This window comes from Scyliorhinus torazame, chromosome 25 (genome assembly GCF_047496885.1).
Source record: "Scyliorhinus torazame isolate Kashiwa2021f chromosome 25, sScyTor2.1, whole genome shotgun sequence".
NCBI lineage: Eukaryota > Metazoa > Chordata > Chondrichthyes > Carcharhiniformes > Scyliorhinidae > Scyliorhinus > Scyliorhinus torazame.
The window spans coordinates 13,381,940-13,404,302 of NC_092731.1; the positions used below are offsets into that span (position 1 = coordinate 13,381,940).

The 22,363-nt window shown below is 49.3% G+C and overlaps 1 protein-coding gene across 1 annotated transcript; it reads left to right on the top strand.

The window, feature by feature from the left end:
- The first annotated feature begins 441 nt into the window (after positions 1-441).
- LOC140402334 (uncharacterized) lies at positions 442-22,028 on the top strand. Its single transcript, XM_072490045.1, has 6 exons — positions 442-714; positions 5,794-5,840; positions 8,155-8,248; positions 9,469-9,537; positions 13,018-13,850; positions 18,256-22,028. Exons 1-6 carry the CDS (start codon positions 669-671, stop codon positions 18,337-18,339), a joined length of 1,173 nt encoding a protein of 390 aa, XP_072346146.1. The 5' UTR covers positions 442-668; the 3' UTR covers positions 18,340-22,028.
- Positions 22,029-22,363: the final 335 nt, after the last annotated feature.

The window sequence follows — 22,363 nt, forward strand, 5'->3', positions numbered from 1 at the left end:
TCAGATTCCTGCCTCTAACTCACTCCCAGCTCTACGTTGCTGTTTCTCGACGGCAGCACTGTCACCTAAGGGAATCGCACTAATATAATCATCATTATTAATCTGACTATTTAAAGGGAGATTTTGCAAGGAGTGGGGGGGGGGGGGGGGGGGGGGAGAGAGACGTCTTGCCCATCTGTCATAACTTCAACCCAACATCTATTCTCTAATCCTTTTTTTCTGATCTTTATCAATGCCTTTAATTGGAGAGGGGGTAGTGGACATGCTAATTGCAACACTGATTGTCATCATCTCAATAGCTGAAGGTCTATTCATATTTTTGTGCTGGGGGGAACTGTAACTGGTGATTGAACATGCCTTTAAAAATCTGTACAATGAGCTCCTGCAGTTGGATTGACATCACTTCCTCTGGTTTGGCTATTTAAAAAAAATCCCTCACCATTCCCAGGCGCCTTCAGAGCACCAGGAAAGGAGGAAGGTGCCCCCATCCCTCCCCTTTCATCCCTTGTCCCTTTTACCTGCACGAAATTCATCCCAAACCCTCCCTCTGATCTTTTTTTTTCTGTTTAAATTGCTTCTCCCACTAATAAAACCTGCCCCCCCCCCTCCCCCCTCCCAAATAAAAAAAAACCAATTACCCTTCAACTCCATCAATATCTCCATTCAGGATGATTTTCAAGGGTTTTGTTGTCTGGATTCTGATGTGCTGCCAGGGTAAGTTTATTGCAACATTTAATACGGTCTTGATTTGTTTGTTTTTTAAAATGTGTTTTCAAAGATTGTACCTCCACCTGCTCTCAATGTGAGAGGTTTCTGTGATGATGCACAGTAGGGAGGTGTTGTTTAATATGCAAAAGTTTAGATTTTCAGGGCCTGTGTGCTTGGGGGGAGGGGGGGGATTATTTTTTTATGCTCAGAAATGCCAGCAATTTCCCCAGGATGTCAATTCCACTTTTGTAATCCCCTGGCCCCGGGCCACAGAGCCAGAACTGACTTTCAGCACCTTGGACAGTCTCCATTTCCCCTCTCTCGTTCCCTTTGCCTCTCCCTGCCTTCTCCTGTCCCCCTCTTTCTCCTCTCTGTCACACTTCCTCCCTTGCTCTTCTCTTTCCCCCCCACCCCCCGTCCTCCTCTCCCTTTCTCTGTCTCTCCCTCTCCCCCCATTCTCTTCTCTCTCCTTCCATCTTCGTCCCTGCCACTCTCTATCCTCCCCCCTTTCTTTCCTTCCTTCCTCCTTTGCCTCCCTCTGACTTTCTGTTTCTCTCTCTCTCTCTGTTCAGCTCCATCTCTATATATCTTGCTGTATCCCCCAATCCCCCACCCTCCGCGTCTCCGCCTGTCCCTCATTGTTTGTGTCTCAGTTCAATCTCTCTTTCTCACTGGTATCTGTTCCCTCTGTCTGTCCTCATCCTCTCTCTCTCTGTCCCCACTCTCTCTCTGTCTGTCCTCACTCTCTCTCTGTTCCCACTCTCTCTCTGTCTGTCCTCACTCTCTCTCTCTCTGTCTGTCTGTCCCCACTCTCTTTTTCTCTCCGTCTGTCCTCTCTCTCTCTCTGTCTCTGTCCCCACTCTCTCTCCCTCTGTCTCTGTCCCCACTCTCTCTCTCTGTCCCCACACACTCTCTCTGTCTCTGTCCCCACACTCTCTCTCTCTGTGTCTATCCTCACTCTCTCTCTCTCTCTCTGTCTCCGTCTCCACCTTCTCTCTCTGTCTGTCCCCACTCTCTCTCTGTCTGTCTGTCCTCACTCTCTCTCTCTCTCTCTGTCCCCCACTCTCTCTCTCTCTCTCTCTGTCCCCACTCACTCTCTTGGTCTGTCCCTACTTTCTCTCTCTCTGTCTGTCCTCACTCTCTCTCTCTCTCTGTCTGTCTGTCCCCACTCTCTCTCGCCCTCCATCTGTCCTCACTCTCTCTCTCTCTCTGTCTCTGTCCCCACTCTCTCTCTCTGTCTCTGTCCCCACTCTCTCTCTCTCTGTCTCTGTCCCCACACACTCTCTCTCTCTGTCTATCCTCACTCTCTCTCTCTCTCTGTCTCTGTCTCCACCTTCTCTCTCTGTCTGTCCCCACTCTCTCTCTGTCTGTCCCCACTTTCTCTCTGTCTGTCCCCACTCTCTCTCTGTCTGTCTGTCCCCACTCTCTCTCTGTCTGTCTGCCCTCACTCTCTCTCCCTGTCTCTGTCCCCCACTCTCTCTCTCTCTCTGTCCCCACTCTCTCTCTGTCCCCACTCTCTGTCTGTCTGTTCTCACTCTCTCTCTCTGTCTCTGTCCCCCACTCTCTCTCTCCCTCTCTGTCCCCACTCACTCTCTCAACCTGTCTCCACTTTCTCTCTGTCTGTCCCCACTCTCTCTCTGTCTGTCTGTCCCCACTCTCTCTGTGTCTGTCTGTCCTCACTCTCTCTCTGTCTCTGTCCCCCACTCTCTGTCTCTGTCTCTGTCCCCCACTCTCTCTCTCTCTCTCTCTCTGTCCCCACTCTCTCTCTGTCTGTCCCCACTCTCTCTCTCTCTGTCTGTCCTCACTCTCTCTCTCTCTGTCTCTGTCCCCACTTTCTCTCTGTCTGTCTGTCCTCACTCTCTCTCTCTCTCTCTGTCTCTGTCCCCCCTCTCTCTCTCTCTGTCCCCCACTCTCTCTCTCTCTCTGTCTGTCCCCATTCTCTTTCCCTCTCTCTCTGCCTGTCCCCAACTCTTGCTGTCTCTGTCCCAACTCTCTCTCTCTCTGTTCTCTCTCTCTGTCTGTCCCCATTCTCTTTCCCTCTCTCTCTGTCTTTCTGACTCCACTCTATATCTCTCTGTACCACTCTTTCTCTCTCTCTCTCTTTATGCCCCCACTCTCTCTGTCTCATTCGCTGCCTGTTCCCATTCTCTCTTTCTCTCTCTCTTCTGTCTGTCCCTACTTTCTCTCTGTTATCTGTCACCTATCTCTCTCTCTTTGTTAACTGTCCCCCTCTCTCTTTGTTATCTGATCCCCTTCTCTCATTTATCTGTCCCCTCTCTCTCTCTGTTGTTAGTTGCCACTCTCTCTCTCTGTTATCTGTCCCCCTCACTCGTTCTGTCTGTCCTCCTTCTCTCTCTTGCTGTTACCTTTCCCCCTTCCCTCTCTCTCTGCTATCTGCCCCCCCCCTCTGTTAACTGTCCCCCCCCTCTCTCTCTCTGTTATCTGTTCCCTCTCTCTCCTCCCCTCTCTCTCTTGTCTGTCCCCACTTTCTCTCTCTGTTATCTGCCCCGTCTCTCTCTCTCTCTGTTATCTGTCCCTGCTCTCTCTTTCTCTCTGTCTCCACTCTCTATCTCTTTCCCTATGTACCTCTGCCTCTCTCTGATTCTCCCAGTTAAACGTGGGCAGGAAATCAAAAAGGGGCAGACAGTATTGTAAAAACGCACAAAGTGTTAACTTTTGCAATCCCTGGTTAAAGAGACGGTTGATAAAGTAATTGGGTGAGAGACGAGTCCCCTTCCGAGCTCTAAACTCCTTCCTCATTCCCAAATTATTATTTTTCTTCCCCTGACTATTACGGCCAACCTTGTGGCGTGTGGCGATTATTAAATCAATTTTCAGCTCTGGTTTAAGTTAAGCTGAATGTGGGCAGCATGGCCCATGATTGAAGAGGTAGCATCAATGCAGCTTCTTTCAAACAAAATGGACCGAATGTCCTCGCGAATGTAGTCAAGATTTGTTTGGTTCCAAAAGGTTGGAGAGGAGAGGATTATGTGTTATTGGAGCAGATACACTGAATATGGAGATCCAGAGACTGCAAATCCAGTGACTGTAACAGTGCAAATGATGCTATTTAATTCTGGCAATCATTTAGTCTGGGGGATGCCCTGATAACAACCACAGACATTTGCATTTTTATAGCACCCTTGGATATAACAAAACGTACCAGAGCATTTCACAGGAATACTGTCAGATAAAATATGAAATGGAGTTGTTGTGTTATGTAATTTGGAATAACACAAGCTGCCACTTGATGCAGTTTTGGGTAAAAGATGCTCCAGATTTCGAAGTGAGTTCAATGTGTTTTATTGAACTATTAGCTCAGTTCTCAATGAGTTCGACTCTCTGCTAATCTCAATGTAGTGACTCAGTCTAACTGAACCAGCCTTGCTCTAAGCCACGTGCTGGGGTGTGATGCTGAGGATACACCCTGTCTCACTCTGCAGATGTTGGTCTGTGGAAAGAGGCGGGGTGTGAGTGCCTCGTCCCTTTTATCGTGAGATACCACCCCTGAGTGTCCTGACTGCCCATTGGTCGTGTCCTACTCTATGTGTTCATTAGCTGCATGTTTGCATATCATGGCAGGAGTCACGTATTGAAACTTACGAGATCCTGAGTGGAGTTGACAGGGGAGGTGCTGAAAGGATGCTGGTGGGAGAACTGGAACAGGGGAACACAGTTCAAAAAGAATAGGAGGTCCCTCATTTCGGATGGAGATAAGAACTCTTTTCTCTCAGACGATCGTCAGTCTGTGGAATTCACTTCCTGAAAGAGTACTGGAGGCTGGGTCTTTGAATAGTGTTACCATCCCAGTTGATGTTATAACTGGGCAACCCCCACCAGTCCCCCCCCAGCCCTTGGCGAAGGCCGTGCCCCCCCCCCCCCCCACCCAGCCAACAGCACAGCTTCCGCCCGACTGTGGCTGGACACCGAAATAAATAGTAAAAAATGAACCCCTGCTGAGATAATCATAGGAGATGGGAAGGTTCCTGAGATCAAGAGTCACTGTCATTGTTATCGCAACACCATGGGCTAGTGCGCCATCAATTCCAGTCCCACTTCACCCGGAGTTGCAACACAGATGAAATTAGATTTTATTTAAAACACCCGTATCCTGGGTTGAGCCCAATTGGACAGATAATGTAACTGACTAGTCTACTATCTCTTTTTAACCCCCCACTTCCTAATTCACCCACTATCTATATATACACACACAGCCAAACAACACAGAGGAAATATTGGTGGAAAGGGAAAGAAAATATAAATAAAAGAATGAGGATCCTTGATGGACTGGGATGACTTCCAGTCAATGTCTTTCTGAAGTTCAGGCTTTTGTTTTGGTACTTCTTCTTTCAAGGATTGAGGTGGCAAGGCTGTCTACCTTCTACGCTGGCTCAGCATCATTTTGGTTCACAGGAAAGGATGTGCCAAGAACGCAATGCTTTCAGAACAATGGAGCAGTTCTTTCATTTAAGATAGTGTTCCCTCAGAAAACTTCACACAGGGTGGGGCGGCTTGGTGACGCAGTGGTTAGCAGAGGACCCGGGTTCGATCCTAGCCCCGCGTCACTGTCCGTGTAGAGTTTTCACGTTCTCCCAGTGTGTGTGTGTGGGTCTCACCCCCTCAACCCCAAAGGTGTGCAGGGTAGTTGGATTGGCCGCGCTAAATTGCCCCTCAATTGGGAAAAAAAAAAGAGAAAGCTTCACACAGGAACCAATCACTGACTGTTGCCAGGCAGAACACTATCCCTTGCCAAACCAGTGGTCGCCAGTTAACCAATCAGACTGACTCCCTCCACACCTGGTTCCTAAGATCCACTCGGTGCCGTAGAGTCTGGTTTTTCCTTTTGCAAAATACAAAACCTGGGAACACAGTGTCCTAATTAGCAGGCTGCTTCAACTTTAGGTCTTCTGCTTAAAGGCACATCCTGATTATGGGTCCAGGGACCAAAATAGTAAAATAAAATATATGGGAACAAAGGAAATAAACAGGAAGGAGTCTTACATAATTGACTGACCTGCCTTCAGTATTAATCCAGAATTCCATGAAAACAATTTATGTCAATGCTTTGTTATTTGTTTGCTTCAGTGAGCTGCCGACCTCTGTCATCTGAGTTGGACAAGGAAGATGAGATGGTAAGCTGTGACTTTTCTCGGCTTCTTTGCATCCTTGCTGTTTAAAGTATCTTCCCTCCCCTCAAACGTGGCCATAATCACTTCCAGAACAACAGCAAGTTACATTTAGTTACACGGCCGGTTAGGTAGACTGGCCATGCTAAGTTGCCCTTTAGTGCCAGTGATGTGCTGGTTGTTACAGGGATGGGGTGGGGGGAGTGAACCTAGATAGCTCTTTCAGGAGGGTCTGTGCAGACTTGATGGGCTGAATGACCTCCTTCTGCACTGTAGGGATTCTATGATTTATGTAGCACTGTTAATGTAGGGAGCCATCCCAAGTTGCTTCACACGAGTGTTAGCAAACAAAGGTTGAACCACCTGAGGTAATATTGAGACAGGTGAGGTGGGTTTTAGGGGGAAAGATAAAGCCCGGAGCGGCTTAGGGAGGGATTCCAGAGCTCAGGACCCAGGCAGCCGATGGTGCAACAATTTAAATTGGGAGATGCTGAAAGGATTGGGGAGCGTGGAGATCGCAGAGGATTGTGGGGCTGGAGGAGATTTCAAAGATTGCAAGGCCATGGAAGAATTTGAACCGAAGCAATGAGAATTTTAAATTTGAGGCATCGCTGGACAGGGAACCAACATAGGTTAAAAAAGAAAAAAAAAATTAGAATACCCAATTCCTTATTTCCCCAATTAAGGGCCAATTTAGCCTGGCCAACACTCCCTCTAACTGAGCTGTGAGATCCGAGTTTCAATTACACCCAGGTTCCGGCAGAGAGAGGAAAACGTCAGCCGGCATTCCCAATCCCGGTCTCCATCCCACACTTTTATGCAGTCGTTTCAACTCATTTCTTTCACCCGGAATTTTCGCTCTCTGTCCCCTCAGCACCCCCCCCCCCCCCCCCCCCCCCCCCCCCCCTCCTGCACTCCCCACTCTGTGGGTGCAGAACCTCTGGTAGCCTTGGCCAAGCATCCAGTCGGCAGCGATGAGGCAGGTTTGGGGGGGGGGGGGGGGGGGGGGCGGGCAGGGTCACACTCTTCCCCAATCCAGGGATGCTCAGTGTTGCGAGGGCGTCGATGATTTCAGGAGTCATGTCCCGGGATGGAAGCGGTCTCACCTGCACATCATTATGATATGTCCACCCTCAATGCCCCAACACCACTGAGGCTCCAGACAGGAGATTCGGGCCGAGGCTATAGGCTCCTCCCCACATTTAGAGAGGGCATATTTCTCGAATACTGACAGCTAAGGGGATGACTTTATCCCCGAAGAACATAAGAAATAATAACAATCGCTTATTGTCACAAGTAGGCTTCAATGAAGTTACTGTGAAAAGCCCCTAGTCGCCACATTCCGGTGCCTGTTCGGGGAGGCCGGTACGGGAATTGAACCCGCGCTGCTGGCCTTGTTCTGCATTACAAGCCAGCTGTTTAGCCCACTGTGCTAAATAGGCACGGGAAGCAATCCCTGTGTCCACCCTATCAAACCTCTTCAGAATCTTTTGCGTTCCAATGAGATCAACTCATTCTTCTACAATCCAGCGAGCACACATCCCTTCACAAGGGTAGCACAGTAGCACACTGGTTAGCACCATTGCTTCACAGCGCCAGGATCCCAGGATCGATTCCCAGCTTGAGTCACTGTCTGTGCGGAGTCTGCACGTTCTCCCCGTGACTGCGTGGGTTTCCTCCGGGCGCTCCGGTTTCCCGAAAGACGCGCTTGTTAGGTGAATTGGACATTCTGAATTCTCCCTCTGTGTACCCGAACAGGCGCCGGAGTGTGGCGACTAGGGGCTTTTCACAGTAACTTCATTGTGGTGTTAATGTAAGCCTACTTGTGACACTAATAATGATTATTATCAGAGGACAGCACTTGTCATCCTAGAATTCGCCGTATTTCACTGAGAGTTTCAGCATTTGTAAAGAGCCCAGGAATTGATTGCAAATGTGTATATTTATCCCGAGGGTGCTACATCCATCTCACTGTCACAGTGCAGACATGTGCCGAGTAACAATGCATCAGTCTACCGGTTTACAAGCCACTTGGAGAGCAGCAAGGAATGCAGACGGTGAAACTCCAGCATTTTGAGTTTAATTTACGGGCATCGGAAGAAAGAGCAATTGATGTTAGCTCAATTACTCATTTTAAATCTGAGATGGATAGATGTTTGCTAAACAAGGGTATTAAAGGGTCTGAAATTAGGGGAAATAAATTGCGATATCGGCCAGGATCGAATTGAATTGTGGGTTAGGCTCGGGCTGAATGGCCTCCTGTTCTGCCATATGTAAGGGTCATTTAAATGGCTGTGTGTATCTCTGTCTCCCTCTGCAGGTTACCAGGTGTATTGTTGAAGTGATCTCAGATACGCTTTCCAAACCACATCCATTGCCACTCAGCGGTGAATGCAGCAGGATCCTCCGAGAAGGTCAAAGTGCTTCAGATCCATTCTTCCTCTTATGTTTCTTTGCCTTTACTCTCCCCCCGCACCCCCCCCCCTCTCTCCTCCCCACCTTTCTGGATGCAATGGCTCATTCATTCTAGGAGAGTGTTCATTGATCACTGGCTCCCTCTCTCTCTTCTTTAGCTGCTTGTCTTTCACTCTCTCCTCTGTGGTTTTCTGAGTCCTTCTCTCCAAATAATTAATAATAATAAATCTCCCCGTTTCTAACTCTCCATCTCTCTCTCTCTCCCTGTTTCTCCATCTCTCATTCTCTGCTTCTGTCTTTTTCTCTCTCTCTCTGACTCTCTCTTTTCCCCTCCCCCACCTGACTCTCTCCATCCTTCTCTCTGTCTTCTCTTTCTTCCTGTCTCTCTCTCATTCTCCTTCTTCCTCCTCTCCCTCTCTGACTCTCTGTTTGCCTCCCCCCCCCCCCCCCCCCCCCGGGACTATCTCCATTGCTCTTTTTCTCTCTATCTCCCTTTCCCCAACCCCTCCTCCCCACCTCAAACTCTTTCTCCCTCACTCTTTCTTACTTTCCTGCCTCTCGCTCTCTCTGATTCTCTTCCTGTCTTCCTATTTCTCTCTTTGTCGCTCTCTGGCCCTTCCTCGCTCAATCTCTCTGCAACCTATTGTCATGATGTGCAGACATGCAGATAATGATACACAGACAGGCAGCTAATGAACACAGAGAACAGGACATGACCAATAAGCAGGCAGGACACTCAGGGGTGGTATCTCACTATAAAGGCACGAGGCACTCACATTCCACCTCTTTCCACTGATGAACATCTACAGAGTGAGTCGGGGTGTATGTACAGTATCACACCCCCAGCACGTGGCTAAGAGCTAGTCTGGTTCAGTCAGACAGGGTAACCACACGTAGGTGAGCAGAGTCAAACTCATAGAGAACTGTGCTAACTGTGCTACTGGTTCATTAAATCAGATTGAACTAACTTCATGGTCTGGAGTATCTTTTGGTTAAAACTACATCCAGCTGCAACCTGTGTTATCCTAGAGTACATAACACAACACCTATCCCTCTCTTTACATCTCCAATCTGTATTTGTGTCGGTTTTTCATTGTATTCCCATTTGATTTCCCTTGACTTGCATTTTTATCATCTACCTGCTCCTTCTCACCTTTGTTAGTTTCCCTGGGATCTGAACCTGCTACAACTAACCCTGATCTTTTATTTCCCTCGTTAGATGAAAGGATTCTGGCTATGGTTCGTCACCAGAATCTTCTGAAGGAGTTGGAAGAACTGACCCACCATGGTACGGTAACCCTAAATGATGGCTCACTTCATAAAGTACAGATTAAAAAGCGGCTTGGGGTAAAAAAATCTCACCCTGGCAAATCAATTTGAAAGCCACGAACTAAAGACAACTATATCACCATTGATTGTAACCAGTTTCCCCGTGGGAACCGGGATAGACCGGGAGAGAGAGGGAGAGACACCGGAGGGAGAGAGGGGGATAGGGGCCGGGAAAAGAGTCAGGAGAAAGAGATTGGGAAAGTGGTCAGGAAGAGAGAGAGAGAGAGAGAGTGACTGGTAAGGGGTCAGAGAGAGAGAGAGAGAGAGTGAGTGACTGGGAAAGGGGTCAGGGAGAGAGAGAGTGACTGGGAAAGGGGTCAGGGAGAGAGAGAGTGACTGGGAAAGGGGTCAGAGAAAGAGAGAGTGACTGGAAAAGGGGTCAGGGCGAGTGACTGGGAAAGGGGTCAGGGAGAGTGAGTGGGAAAGGGGTCAGGGAGAGTGAGTGGGAAAGGGGTCAGGGAGATAGAGTGAGTGGGAAAGGGGTCAGGGAGATAGAGTGAGTGGGAAAGGGGTCAGGGAGATAGAGTGAGTGGGAAAGGGGTCAGGGAGATAGAGTGAGTGGGAAAGGGGTCAGGGAGAGAGTGAGTGGGAAAGGGGTCAGGGAGAGAGTGAGTGGGAAAGGGGTCAGGGAGAGAGTGAGTGGGAAAGGGGTCAGGGAGAGAGTGAGTGGGAAAGGGGTCAGGGAGAGAGTGAGTGGGAAAGGGGTCAGGGAGAGAGTGAGTGGGAAAGGGGTCAGGGAGAGAGTGAGTGGGAAAGGGGTCAGGGAGAGAGTGAGTGGGAAAGGGGTCAGGGAGAGAGTGAGTGGGAAAGGGGTCAGGGAGAGAGTGAGTGGGAAAGGGGTCAGGGAGAGAGTGAGTGGGAAAGGGGTCAGGGAGAGAGTGAGTGGGAAAGGGGTCAGGGAGAGAGTGAGTGGGAAAGGGGTCAGGGAGAGAGTGAGTGGGAAAGGGGTCAGGGAGAGAGTGAGTGGGAAAGGGGTCAGGGAGAGAGTGAGTGGGAAAGGGGTCAGGGAGAGAGTGAGTGGGAAAGGGGTCAGGGAGAGAGTGAGTGGGAAAGGGGTCAGGTAGAGAGTGAGTGGGAAAGGGGTCAGGGAGAGAGTGAGTGGGAAAGGGGTCAGGGAGAGAGTGAGTGGGAAAGGGGTCAGGGAGAGAGTGAGTGGGAAAGGGGTCAGGGAGAGAGAGATTGGGAAAGGGGTCAGGGAGGGAGAGACTGGGAAAGGGGTCAGGGAGGGGGAGCGAGAGATTGGGGAAGAGGGAGAGACTGGGAAAGGGAGAGCGAGAGAGAAACTGGAAAGGGAGGAGAGAGAGACTGGGAAAGGGGGGAGTGAGGGAAAGGGAGGAGTGAGGGAGACTGGGAAAGGGGATAGTGAGGGAGACTGGGAAAGGGGATAGTGAGGGAGGCTTGGAAAGGGGGTAGTGAGAGAGACTGGGACAGGGGTCAGGGTGGGACAGGGGTCAGGGTGGGACAGGGGTCAGGGTGGGACAGGGATAGGGACTGAAGTACAGGGGATGAGAGACTGGGATAGGGTTAGGGAGTGAGACTGGGATAGGGGGGAGTGAGACTGGGATAGGGGTAGTGAGAGGGGGAGTGAGACTGGGATAGGGGTAGTGAGAGGGAGTGAGACTGGGATAGGGGGAGTGAGACTGGGATAGGGGTAGTGAGAGGGGGAGTGAGACTGGGATAGGGGTAGTGAGAGGGAGTGAGACTGGGATAGAGGGAGTGAGACTGGGATAGGGGGAGTGAGACTGGGATAGGGGGGAGTGAGCGAGGGAGTGAGACTGGGATAGGGGGGAGTGAGACTGGGATAGGGGGGAGTGAGACTGGGATAGGGGGGAGTGAGACTGGGATAGGGGGAGTGAGACTGGGATAGGGGGAGTGAGACTGGGATAGGGGGTAGTGAGAGAGGGAGTGAGACTGGGATAGGGGGTGGTGAGAGAGGGAGTGAGACTGGGATAGGGAGTAGTGAGAGAGAGAGAGGGACACACTGGGTCAGGGAGAGACTGGGATAGGGGTCAGGGAGAGACTGGGATAGGGGTCAGGGAGAGACTGGGATAGGGGTCAGGGAGAGACTGGGATAGGGGTCAGGGAGAGACTGGGATAGGGGTCAGGGAGAGACAAGGGATAAAAAAAAAAAAAAAAAAAAAAAAAAAAAAAAAAAAAACTATATCACCATTACTTGCAGATCTCAGGCAGTTTGAATTGGGGGGGAAAGGGCAGCACGGTGCCGCAGTGGTTAGCACTGCTGCCTCACGGCGCCGAGGTCCTGAGTTCGATCACGGCCCCGGGTCACTGTCTGTGTGGAGTTTGCACATTCTCCCCGTGTCTGCGTGGGTCTCGCCCCCGCAACCCAAAGTAGTGCAAGGTCGGTGGATTAGCCACGCTAAAATAGCCCCTTAATTGGAAAAAATGAATTGGGTACTTAAATTTTTTTTTAAAGTTAAACAATCAGCAATGATCGGAACATGAGTTGGCAATGGGCTGTGTTTCCCGCTGAACCCAGCTCGGCTGTGAATTTACCAGCTCGTCTACAAAATGATGAGGGGCATAGACAGAGTGCAAGGTCGGCACGGGCTTGGAGGGCCGAAGGGCCTGTTCCTGTGCTGTACTTTTCTTTGTTCTTTGTTCAGCAGTTGCCAATCTAGAGATAAACAGCCTTCACCAGCAGCCTTCAGTTGACCTCAGGTTGTCCCTATTCAGAATGCAAAGGAAACTCAAGCCAAGACGCCTTAAAGCGATAGGCAACATAGTGGAGACCACTTCTCTCAGACCTTTATCCCTGTTAGCTGTGTGTGGCATTATATAACACAAACCTCTTCAAAGGAATTGTTTTTGGACTGACATTCCAAGGACACAGGTTCAAATCCCACCCTGGCAGCTGGAAGTTGAATTCAATTAATGAAATCTGGAATAGGGCAGCACAGTGGCACAGTGGCTAGCACTGCTGCCTCACGGCGCCGAGGTCCCGGGTTCGATCCCTGCTCTGGGTCACCGTCCGTGTGGAGTTTGCACATTCTCCCCGTGTTGGGGTGGGTTTCGCCCCCACAACCAAAGATGTGCAGGGTAGGTGGGTTGGCCACGTTAAATTGCCCCTTAATTGGAAAAAATGAATTTGGTACTCCTAAATTAATAAACAAATTAATTAATAAATAAAATCTGGGATTGAAAGCTGGTCTCAGTAACGGCGATCGTGACAACGATCATCGGCAGAACCCCATCTGGTTCACTAATGTCCCCTTTAGGGAAGGAAATCTGCCGTCCTTGCCCGGTCTGGCCTACACGTGACTCCAGACCCACAGCGAAGTGGTTGCCTCTTAATTGCCCCTCTGAAATAGCTGAGCGAGACACTCAGTTCAAGGGCAATTAGGAATGGGCAACAAATGCCGGTCTTGCCAGCGTCATCGGTTGTTTTGGATGTTCTTCAACTCGTTTTCTCCATCCACAGAGGTGACCAGGGAGAGCCTGCCCAAGAAAAGCAACAAAAGATGGAACTATGCACCAGAAGAAAGTGTTGAATTGAATGAAGAGGACAACATGAAGAAACAACATATGTTGAACAAGAAGGACGATGCTAGTCACCGAGGAAGAGCCAATGCTAAGAATGATGTCCCTTTAAAGAGAAAGGAAGACATGGAGAAATATGAGGAAAGTGAAGAAGAAAACCTGAAGGGGCAACATGATGATAAAGTCATGAATGGCGAAGATGACACCAAGAAAGTCATGCCTGAAAGTGAGGAAGAGCTCAGCGACGAAGATAAGAGAAGTCCCGAGAAAAGACGTAGAGGATCTTCTGAGGAAGATCGACTATCCAATGAAGATGAACAGCAGGACCCTGATGCCCTCAAGATAGACGAACTGATTGAGAAGATTGCAAGGGAGGAACTGGAACTTGACGAAGAAAAGCGAGCCGATGAGAAGAAGCATCATAGTTCAGAAGAAGATGACTTTAAGAAGGGAAATGAGGGAGCACGCAGCAATGTTAAGAAACGAGTTGAAGAAAATGCCAGCGATGAAGAAACTGATCAGTTTGAAGCGGAGGAAAATGGAGTCAAGACCCAACAACACCAGGCTGATGACAAACATTCCCATGAGAAAAAGTCGCAAGAAGATAAGAGACATCATTTCCTAGAAGAAGATATGGCCTTGAATAGACATGACAATGACCGTGAGTACCCGGAGAAGAGGCACCGTGGGATTGAAAATGGTGAAGAACGGGATGAAGAAGAGATTGATGAGGACGAAGAAGAGGAGGAAAAAGAAAGGAAACAGAAATATGAGGTCAGTATGCAATTTATTTCTTGTTTCTCCTGAATGTCAAGGTGAATGAGATTGTTACTGTCTTCTTTAAGGTTATTCTTCATTCCGCACAGGGAAAACAGGCTCCTTCAATTCAAAGTAGCTGTTCTTTCACTCATCATTGCTGCTTGATTCCCACTCCAGCACACAACAACTGTAGGCTTACTCTGTAGTTCAGTGAAGAACATGCCACCCTCAGTGCAACCCATCCTTATAATGTCACTGTTCAGCTCCAGTATCATTCCGTGAATAGTACTTCTCAGAGTGTCTTCCAAAGCTGCCCCCCCCCCATTCTCCCCGCCCACCATTCTCCCTGTTCAGATGTATATAAGTCTGACCAATATTCTTTTATTGACATCACAAACAAAATAAAACACACTGCCTGGTCATTTAACTCATTGTTGTTTCCTTGTGGCATCTTAATCGTGTTTGCCAATTGGCCAATTATCTCCCTATCCGAGAATTCGAATTCCCCTGTAGCGAGCAGGGAGCTTCCAGACACATGTCGGGGCTGTGATCAGCTGTGATATAAGCGGAGGTTCATCTTCAGCAATGGTTTCATCTCCCGACAATGTCACCCACAGGATTTACACTTCCCGTTAACAGGAAGGTTAGGGGACAGCACTCGCCCAACATTTGGTCTGGATGTGCCGTTTGATCCATTGTCTGGGGGAGGCTGTGGCGTAGTGGTATTGTCACTGGACTAGTAATTCAGAGACCCAGAATACTCTGGGGTCCCCATGTTCGAATCCCGCCACTGCCGATGGGGAAATTTGAATTTAATAAAAGTCTGGAATTAAGAGTTTAATGGTGACCATAAAACTTTGTCAATTGTCGTAAAAACCCATCTGGTTCACTAATGTCCTTTTAGGGAAGGTCCTTTTAGGGAAGGAAGTCTGCCGTCCTGACCTGACCTGGTCTATATGTGACTCCAGACCCACAGCAATGTGGTTGACTCTTAACTGCTCCCTCAAGGACAATTAGGGATGGGCAATAAATGCTGGCGCAGCCTGCGATGCCCTCACCCATGAACAAATGTTTAAAAAGTTCAGACAGGACACTGTGCTAACACTATGCGAATTCAGAGAACTGACAGCACTAACATATCATAAGCAGTTCATTCAGGGGCAGCACGTGGCGCAATGGTTAGCACTGGGACTGAGGCACGGAGGACCCGGGTTCGAATCCTGGTCCTGGGTCTCTGTCCGTGTGGAGTTTGCACATTCTCCCCGTGTCTGCGTGGGTTTCGCCCCCCACAACCCAAAGGTGTGCAGGGTAAGTGATGAAATCCTTCCAAATTTCTCCCTTTGTTGCATAGACACACACACACACACACAATGTAGGGGCTGGTTTAGCACACTGGGCTAAAGAGCTGGCTTTCAAAGCAGACCAAGGCAGGCCAGCAGCACGGTATGATTCCCGTACCAGCCTCCCCGAACAGGTGCCGGAATGTGGCGACTTTCGGTCAATATGACGAAAGGGGCTTTTCACAGTAACTTCAATAAGCGATTTTCATTTCATTTTCCAGTCCCGACACTGGCTGGGAGTGGGATCTTCCAGTTGCGCCGCTGTCAAAGGGGTTTCCCATCATTCCCACCCTCCGCCGCCGGGGTCCCCACAGCGGGAATGACTGATAAAACCTGTCCATTATTTGTTCATTTTGATGCAGGGCCCCTTTAAGGAACTGCATTGTTAACTTTCCCCGCAGTGTGTCGATTTAGTTTATTCGGTTAACGAAAAGAAGGCAACGCACCTTCTAAACTGCTTCCGGCCAGAAGCGGATTCTCGGAGGATCGGTCAGAGGGGCTGAACTTGCCAAATCGCGGCAATGCTGTCATTATTCTCAGCAGTGTTGTTTAATGCCGACTTAAAAATGCACAATGCAGCGAGAACCTGCATTGATCCATCGCTCCTGCACGAGACACGACTACCTGCCTCCGGGGCGCAAGTGCCTGTGGGACATCAGTGTGGCGTTTGGCCAAATCGTTACTTCAAACCCAACTATCCTGAGCTGGTTCAGGATCCCTGGCTCACCCCCAGCAGGCCCTGAGCTGCCAAATCTATAGGGTGATTTATTGGCTAATTGAATCATTATTGCACTCCATTCACATCAAATTTACAATTAATTCCTCGCAGTCCACATGTTCCTATCCACTTGCCATCGGGTTGTTGTGACACGTGCTTCCCGGAGGGAAGTGCTAAGTGCCAGAGGGGAGTCTTTGCCAGGGCGAGGTTTTAGATTAAGAGCAAGTAACGGGGGGGGGGGTGAATGATGTAGCTGAGCTGTGTGGGTCTGAGAGACAACAGGCGAATGCTTTATTACGCTCTCGAGGAATGGAGTGGAACTGGTTAATAGGACTGGGCACACTGGTGAGTGGGGTTTGAGGATAAGGAACAAAAGCAAAAATTGCAGCCAGGAGTCATAGAGGTCAAAAGCATAGAAATGGCCCATCGCGTCTGCAGCGGTCAAAAACCACCTAACTATTCTAATCCCGTTTCCCAGCACTCGGCCCATAGCCTTGTCTGCCTTGGCATTGCAGGTGCCCATCTAAATGCTTCTTAAATGTTGTGACGGTTCCCGCCTCCACCACCCTTTCAGGCAGCGAGTTCCAGACTCCCACCACCCTCTGGGTGAAAAGGTTTTCCTCACATCCCCTCTAAACCTCCTGCCCCTTACCTTAAATCTCTGCCCCCTGGTCACTGATCCCTCCACCAAGGGGAAAAGTTTCCTCCTGTCTACTCTATCCCTACCCCTCATAATTTTATACATCTCAATCATGTCCCCATCAGTCTCCTCTGCTCCAAGGAAAACAATCCCAGTCTATCCAATCTCTCTTCATAGTTAGTAGCACATAGTGTGTACGTTGGATGGGAATCTGTAGGAGGCAGTGTTCCCCATGCGTCTGCTGCGCTTGGCCCTACAGTTGGTAACAGCTGCAGGTTTGGAAGGTGCTGTCGAAGGAGCCTTGGTGAGTTGCTGCGGTGCATCTTGCAGACGGTACACACGGCTGCCACTGTGTGTCGGTGGTGGAGGGAGTTAATGTTTTTGGATGGGGTGCCAATCAAGCGGGGCTGCTTTGTCCTGGGTGGTGTTGAGCTTCTCGAGTGTTGTTGGAGCTGCACTCACCCAGGCAAGTGGTGAATATTCCATCACACTCCTGAGTTGTGCCTTGTCGATGGCAGCCAGTCTTTTGGGAGTATTAATTTGGGTCCAGCTCAGTTTCTGGTCTGAATGAGTTGTGTGAATTGCAGATTAGAGTCACAAGAGAGGCATCTGACCACTGGCACTGCCATAGATACGGTTACGAATGTAACTGAAAGACTGAGACAGAGAAATTAGAGGCTTTGAGGGGAAATTAACTTTCCCCATGAATCATTTTCATTTATATGGCACCTTCCATGATCTCAGGATGTCCAAATTGCTCCGCAGCCAATGAAATAGTTTAGAAATTAGTCACAGAAGAACAGGCGAGTTCTCCCCAGCGTCCTGGCCAATATTTATCCCTCAGTCAACGCAAAACACTGACGACCTGGTCATTATCGCAGCGCTCTTTGTGGGATCCTGCTGTGCTCAGATTGGCTGCCGCGTTTCCTACACTTTGGGGAGGCGGCGACATAGCGGTATTGTCGTTGGACGAGTAATCCAGAGACCCAGGGTAATGCTTTGGGGTCCCAGGTTCAAATCCCACTACGCGGCAGATGGTGAAAGTTGAGTTCAATAAAAATCACAAATTAAGAAACTAATGAAGACCTTGAAACCATAGTCGATTTTTGTCGTTGAAAACCTACCTGGTTCACTAATGTTCTTTTAGGGAAGGAAATCTGCCCTCCTTATCCGGTCTGGCCTACATGTGACTCCAGAGCCACACAGCAATGTGGTTGACTCCCAATAGTTTTGCGGTGATGTCCTACTGCAGCGTTCTTCAAACCTTTTTTCCGGGGACCCATTTTTACCAACCCGGCCGACCTTCGCGACCCACGCCGGCCGACCTTCGCGACCCACCGTTTTCTCTTACCTTGTTTGTTGCTGAAAAAATGGAGGAAATGGTTTTGGGTCCCTTTGGCCCCAATGGTCCCTTTGGCCCCTCCGAACTTGAAAAAAAAAGGCTGCGACCATCTAAAAAATAAAAAAAAATGCGTCCGCACTGCGCTTGCGTGCCCGATTGTCGGTGCGCATAGTTTTGCGCATGCGCAGTGCGGACGAATTTTTAAAATCTCTTCCTGGCCGTTTTGAAGGCCGCTTGCAGCCGGCATTATTAAAAGCCGGCTGCTGCGCGCGGATTTGAGCGACCGGGAGCGCCGCGACGGACGGCTCCGGCGACCCTCCCGACCCGCAAGTTTGACAATGCCTGTCCGACTGTTTTCCTTTTTCAAATTCCCTCCCCAGGAACACAAGCTAAAGAACCTCGTGGGGATCGAGGAGGAGTTGAAGAAGGTTGCGGAGAAGCTGAGGAACATTCGAAGAGGCTAAGGCACTCCCAACGGAGCTCAGCTCCCTCACCTTGCTAATCATGCGTTTAACTATCCACATTCTCTCCTCTATTTTGCAGGCTATGTACTGTTATATAGTCCAGGCTTTAAGCTGCATGGACAGGGTGCAGTCGTGCATGGTGCAGTTCTTCATTTACAATTGGCAATGTCACCCATTTAGGGAAGGGTTGGATTTAGAGGAGAAAGAGAGAGAAAAAATTACAAATTTAAAAGCCATCATCGTCCCATTCAAGTCGGGATTACCCTTGGGTGTTGTTGCTGGGGAGTCAGGATGAAGGTCCCATCTATCGGCAGATATACTTGCCCAAGAGGCAGGTTCAACATTCACTAGACGGTTCCCCGGGAGGGGAGGATAGTCCTGTGGGGGAAGACTTGGGCCTATGTTCTCTTGACCTTCAGATAAATTGAGAGGCAATTTCACGAAAACGCACCAGATTCTGAGAGGATAGACACCGAGAAGGTGGGTAGAGGGCCCAGAATCCGGGGATGTGGTTTCTTTTAGGGCTGAGGAGGAGAGAAATCTCTTGACACACACAGGGAGGGGGGGGGGGGGGGGGGGTGAATCTTGAGGATTCCCTACCCCCGGAGCTGTGGGCGAGTATATTCAAGGCTGGGAGGGGCAGATTTTCGGACTCTAGGGGAATTGAGTGGGATCAGACAAGAACGTGAGCCGAGGTAGGTCATGGTCTTGCTGACATGGTGGAGCAGACATGAGGGGTCGAATGGCCTCCTGTTTCTAATGTACAGCTGCAAGCTCTGACTGTACATCTCAAAATAATGATGGCTCCTCTGGTCTCTCGTCTTTTTGACAATCCGTTTACCCTGTGTCGCCTGAGTACCGACCCATCAGCCACTGGAACCACGTTCTCATTTACTGAGGGGCTTACGCTTCAATGGGGGAAACTCCACTGAAATACCCCCCTCAAATACAGTCATGAGGGATAAAGATTAATGGTGCGATTCACACAATTTATGTCTCATCTAAATTGGATCATTAGAATTTACAGTGCAGAAGGCGGCCATTCGGCCCAGCGAGTCTGCACCGACCCTCCGAAAACGCACTCTCCCCATCCCCGTAACCCCACCTAACCGTTGGACACCAAGGAGCAATTTTAGCACGGCCAATCCACCCAACCTGCACATCTTTGGACTGTGGGAAGAAACCGGAGCACCCGGAGGAAACCCACGCAGACACGGGGAGAATTTACAGACCCCGCACGGACACCCGAGGCTGGGATCGAACCCGGGTCCCTGGAGCCGCGAGGCAGCAGTGCTAACCACTGTGCCACAGTGCCGCCCACGTGCAAAAGATGTTACCTTGGCAACAGCGTAATGAGCTTCCAAATAAGGACCAAGAATAACTCTTTACAATCACAAATTGTATCAATCATCTGATAGAAGGAAGAATTGATTGGTCATTTTTGAAGAGGACAATGGTGCAGTGGAGTGGGAAAGTGTAGAAGTTCTACACAGCTAAATGCACATCTCCTGGCACAGGAGGTGTTTGCATTCCACACTGCAGAAAGGATATTGTTGCCTTTTTAACAAATTTCCAATTAAGGGGGAATTTAGCGCGGCCAATCCACCTACCCTGCACATCTTTGGGTTGTGGGGGCGAAACCCACGCAGACACGGGGAGAATGTGCAAACTCCACACAGACAGTGACCCGGGGCCGGGATCGAAACCGGGCCCTCGGCGCCGTGAGGCAGCAGTGCTAACCACCGTGCCGACCCCTTATTGATGCTTTAAAGAAAGATTTTGACACAGCTTTTATACAAGGGAAGAATTGAAAATTGGGCGTTTCTCATTGTGAAGAGGCGGATTGAAAACGGGCTGGTTTCGCACAGGGCTAAATCGCTGGCTTTGAAAGCAGACCAAGGCAGGCCAGCAGCACGGTTCAATTCCCGTAACAGCCTCCCTGAACAGGCGCCGGAATATGGCGACTAGGGGCTTTTCACAGTAACCTCATTTGAAGCCTACGTGTCACAATAAGCGATTTTCATTTCATTTTTCGAAAAGCAATGAATTTCAAAGCACAGCCGTATGTTTGGAGTGATCTCGTCGCCCTGTAGAATAAAAATGACAAGTTTCGACCACCCTGTAACGTGATTGTTAAAAACCCTGTTAATGGACAGAGCAAATCTCTGTTTTCCATTATGCCGCTGTAAACCAATCTGCCCCCAGTACGCCCCTCGTGTGAATTTCTTTGGGTCTTCGCGAATCGAGGGGTTGACTTTTCTTTCCCCCCAATGCGGGATCCAGTCACGTGAACCATTGAGAGGTCAAATTGACAGAGAGACAACGATGAAACCTTCCTTGGTGGCAACGGCGGTCATTAACTCGCTCCCCGAGACAATAGCCTAAACGTCTTTAATATTGCCCCAGTTACTGGGGAGCCAAATGAAAAACCTGTTGTTCGTTGGAGCCAGGGATGTGGAGCTTGTGCACTGTCATCCCAACCGCTACCCAACAGGACTGAAGAGGAGGTGGGATGGGGAGGGAGATGGTGTGGAGAGTGGCCCCTAATCCTAGAATTGCTCACGAAAGTTAATAAGGCCCTCGCCAGAGCTAGGGCACTGTGTGCAATATTGTTCTTCTTACTTAAGGAAGGATGTAAATACGTTGGCAGTTCATGGAAGGCTCACCACAATAATACCTGGAATGGGCTGGGCAATCTTTGGGGGAAAGGAGTTTACAAGAATGAAAAGCGACTAAATTGAAGCATATAAGATCCTGAGGGTAATTCGCAGGCGAGTGGAGAGGATGTTTCCTCTTGGGGCTGGTTTAGCTCACTGGGCTAAATCGCTGGCTTTTAAAGCAGACCAAGGCAGGCCAGCAGCACGGTTCAATTCCCGTAACAGCCTCCCCGAACAGGCGCCGGAATGTGGCGACTAGGGGCTTTTCACAGTAACTTCATTGAAGCCTACTTGTGGCAATAAGCGATTTTCATTTCATTTTTTTGTGGGAGAAACTAGGGGGGTAACTTTTTGAAAATAAGACGTCGCCCATTTAAGACAGATGGGAATTATTTTCTCTCGAGAGTGGTGAGTGTTTGAAACTCTCAAAAGGTGGTGGAAGCAGAGTCGTTGAATATTTTTAAGGTAGAGCTGGAAAGATTCTTGATAAGCAAGGGGGTGAAAGGTTATCGGGGGGGGGGTGCAGTCGAGCTTACAATCCAATCGGCCATGATCTTACTGGACAAGGAGTCGAGAGGCCGACTTCTCATTTCTACGTTTGCCCGTGTCCCCAAAGCAGGGTGACGGAGGGAAAGGCATCCTCCACATTAAAAGGAACTAAGCAGATGTTTTGTACATGTTAGGTTCGAGGCAGCCCTTTCCAAAACCGAAAAGGACGCCAGAATTGGTACCCTCAATCCAAACCCCCTAAAGCTCCCAGAATCATTCCATGGGTGACATTGCCATTCTCTGACTGTTAAATGAATACTCTCTTTCCTGATAACCCTATTAATTATTATGGTGTTTAATTTTGGTTTGTTTTTGGGGCAATTTTAGGGTTGTTTTTTTTTTCTGCCATGTGATGGAAATAGTTTGTATTCCCCAAAGGTGCCCGAGGCGAGTCTCTCGCAGTCAATGGTACAGTTTGGTTCATCATCACTGCACAATGTGTTCACAACTGTGTCAGATAATAAATCCAGTTCGACAACCGCTGCCCATGTCTCCAAATTGTTTTCTGTGTTTGAAGCGGTGGTTCGGTAGTGCAGGAGCGGAATCTTGCTGAGAGGAGGGACATGTGGCTGAGGTTTTTCATCTTGCACACATCAGGACAAACACGAGAATTCCAAATTTCAAATGCTCACAATAATTTATGTGATGTGACGGATGATCTTAAATTGGTTGTTACTGTGGCTATTAGCGTACTCGGGATTGTCCAGAAAGTGCTGCACGTGTTTGGACACAAGGGGCAATTAATCATGGCCAATCCACCTAACCTGCACATCTTTGGACTGTGGGAGGAAACCGGAGCACCCGGAGGAAACCCACGC

What these genes read in the sequence shown, in the direction of transcription:
- LOC140402334 (XM_072490045.1), top strand. Translation starts at nt 669, where the DNA reads ATGATTTTCAAGGGTTTTGTTGTCTGGATTCTGATGTGCTGCCAGG. An exon ending in GATTCTGATGTGCTGCCAGG is followed by an intron (nt 715 to 5,793) that starts GTAAGTTTATTG and finishes TGTTTGCTTCAG; the next exon opens with TGAGCTGCCGACCTCTGTCA. An exon ending in TGGACAAGGAAGATGAGATG is followed by an intron (nt 5,841 to 8,154) that starts GTAAGCTGTGAC and finishes CTCCCTCTGCAG; the next exon opens with GTTACCAGGTGTATTGTTGA.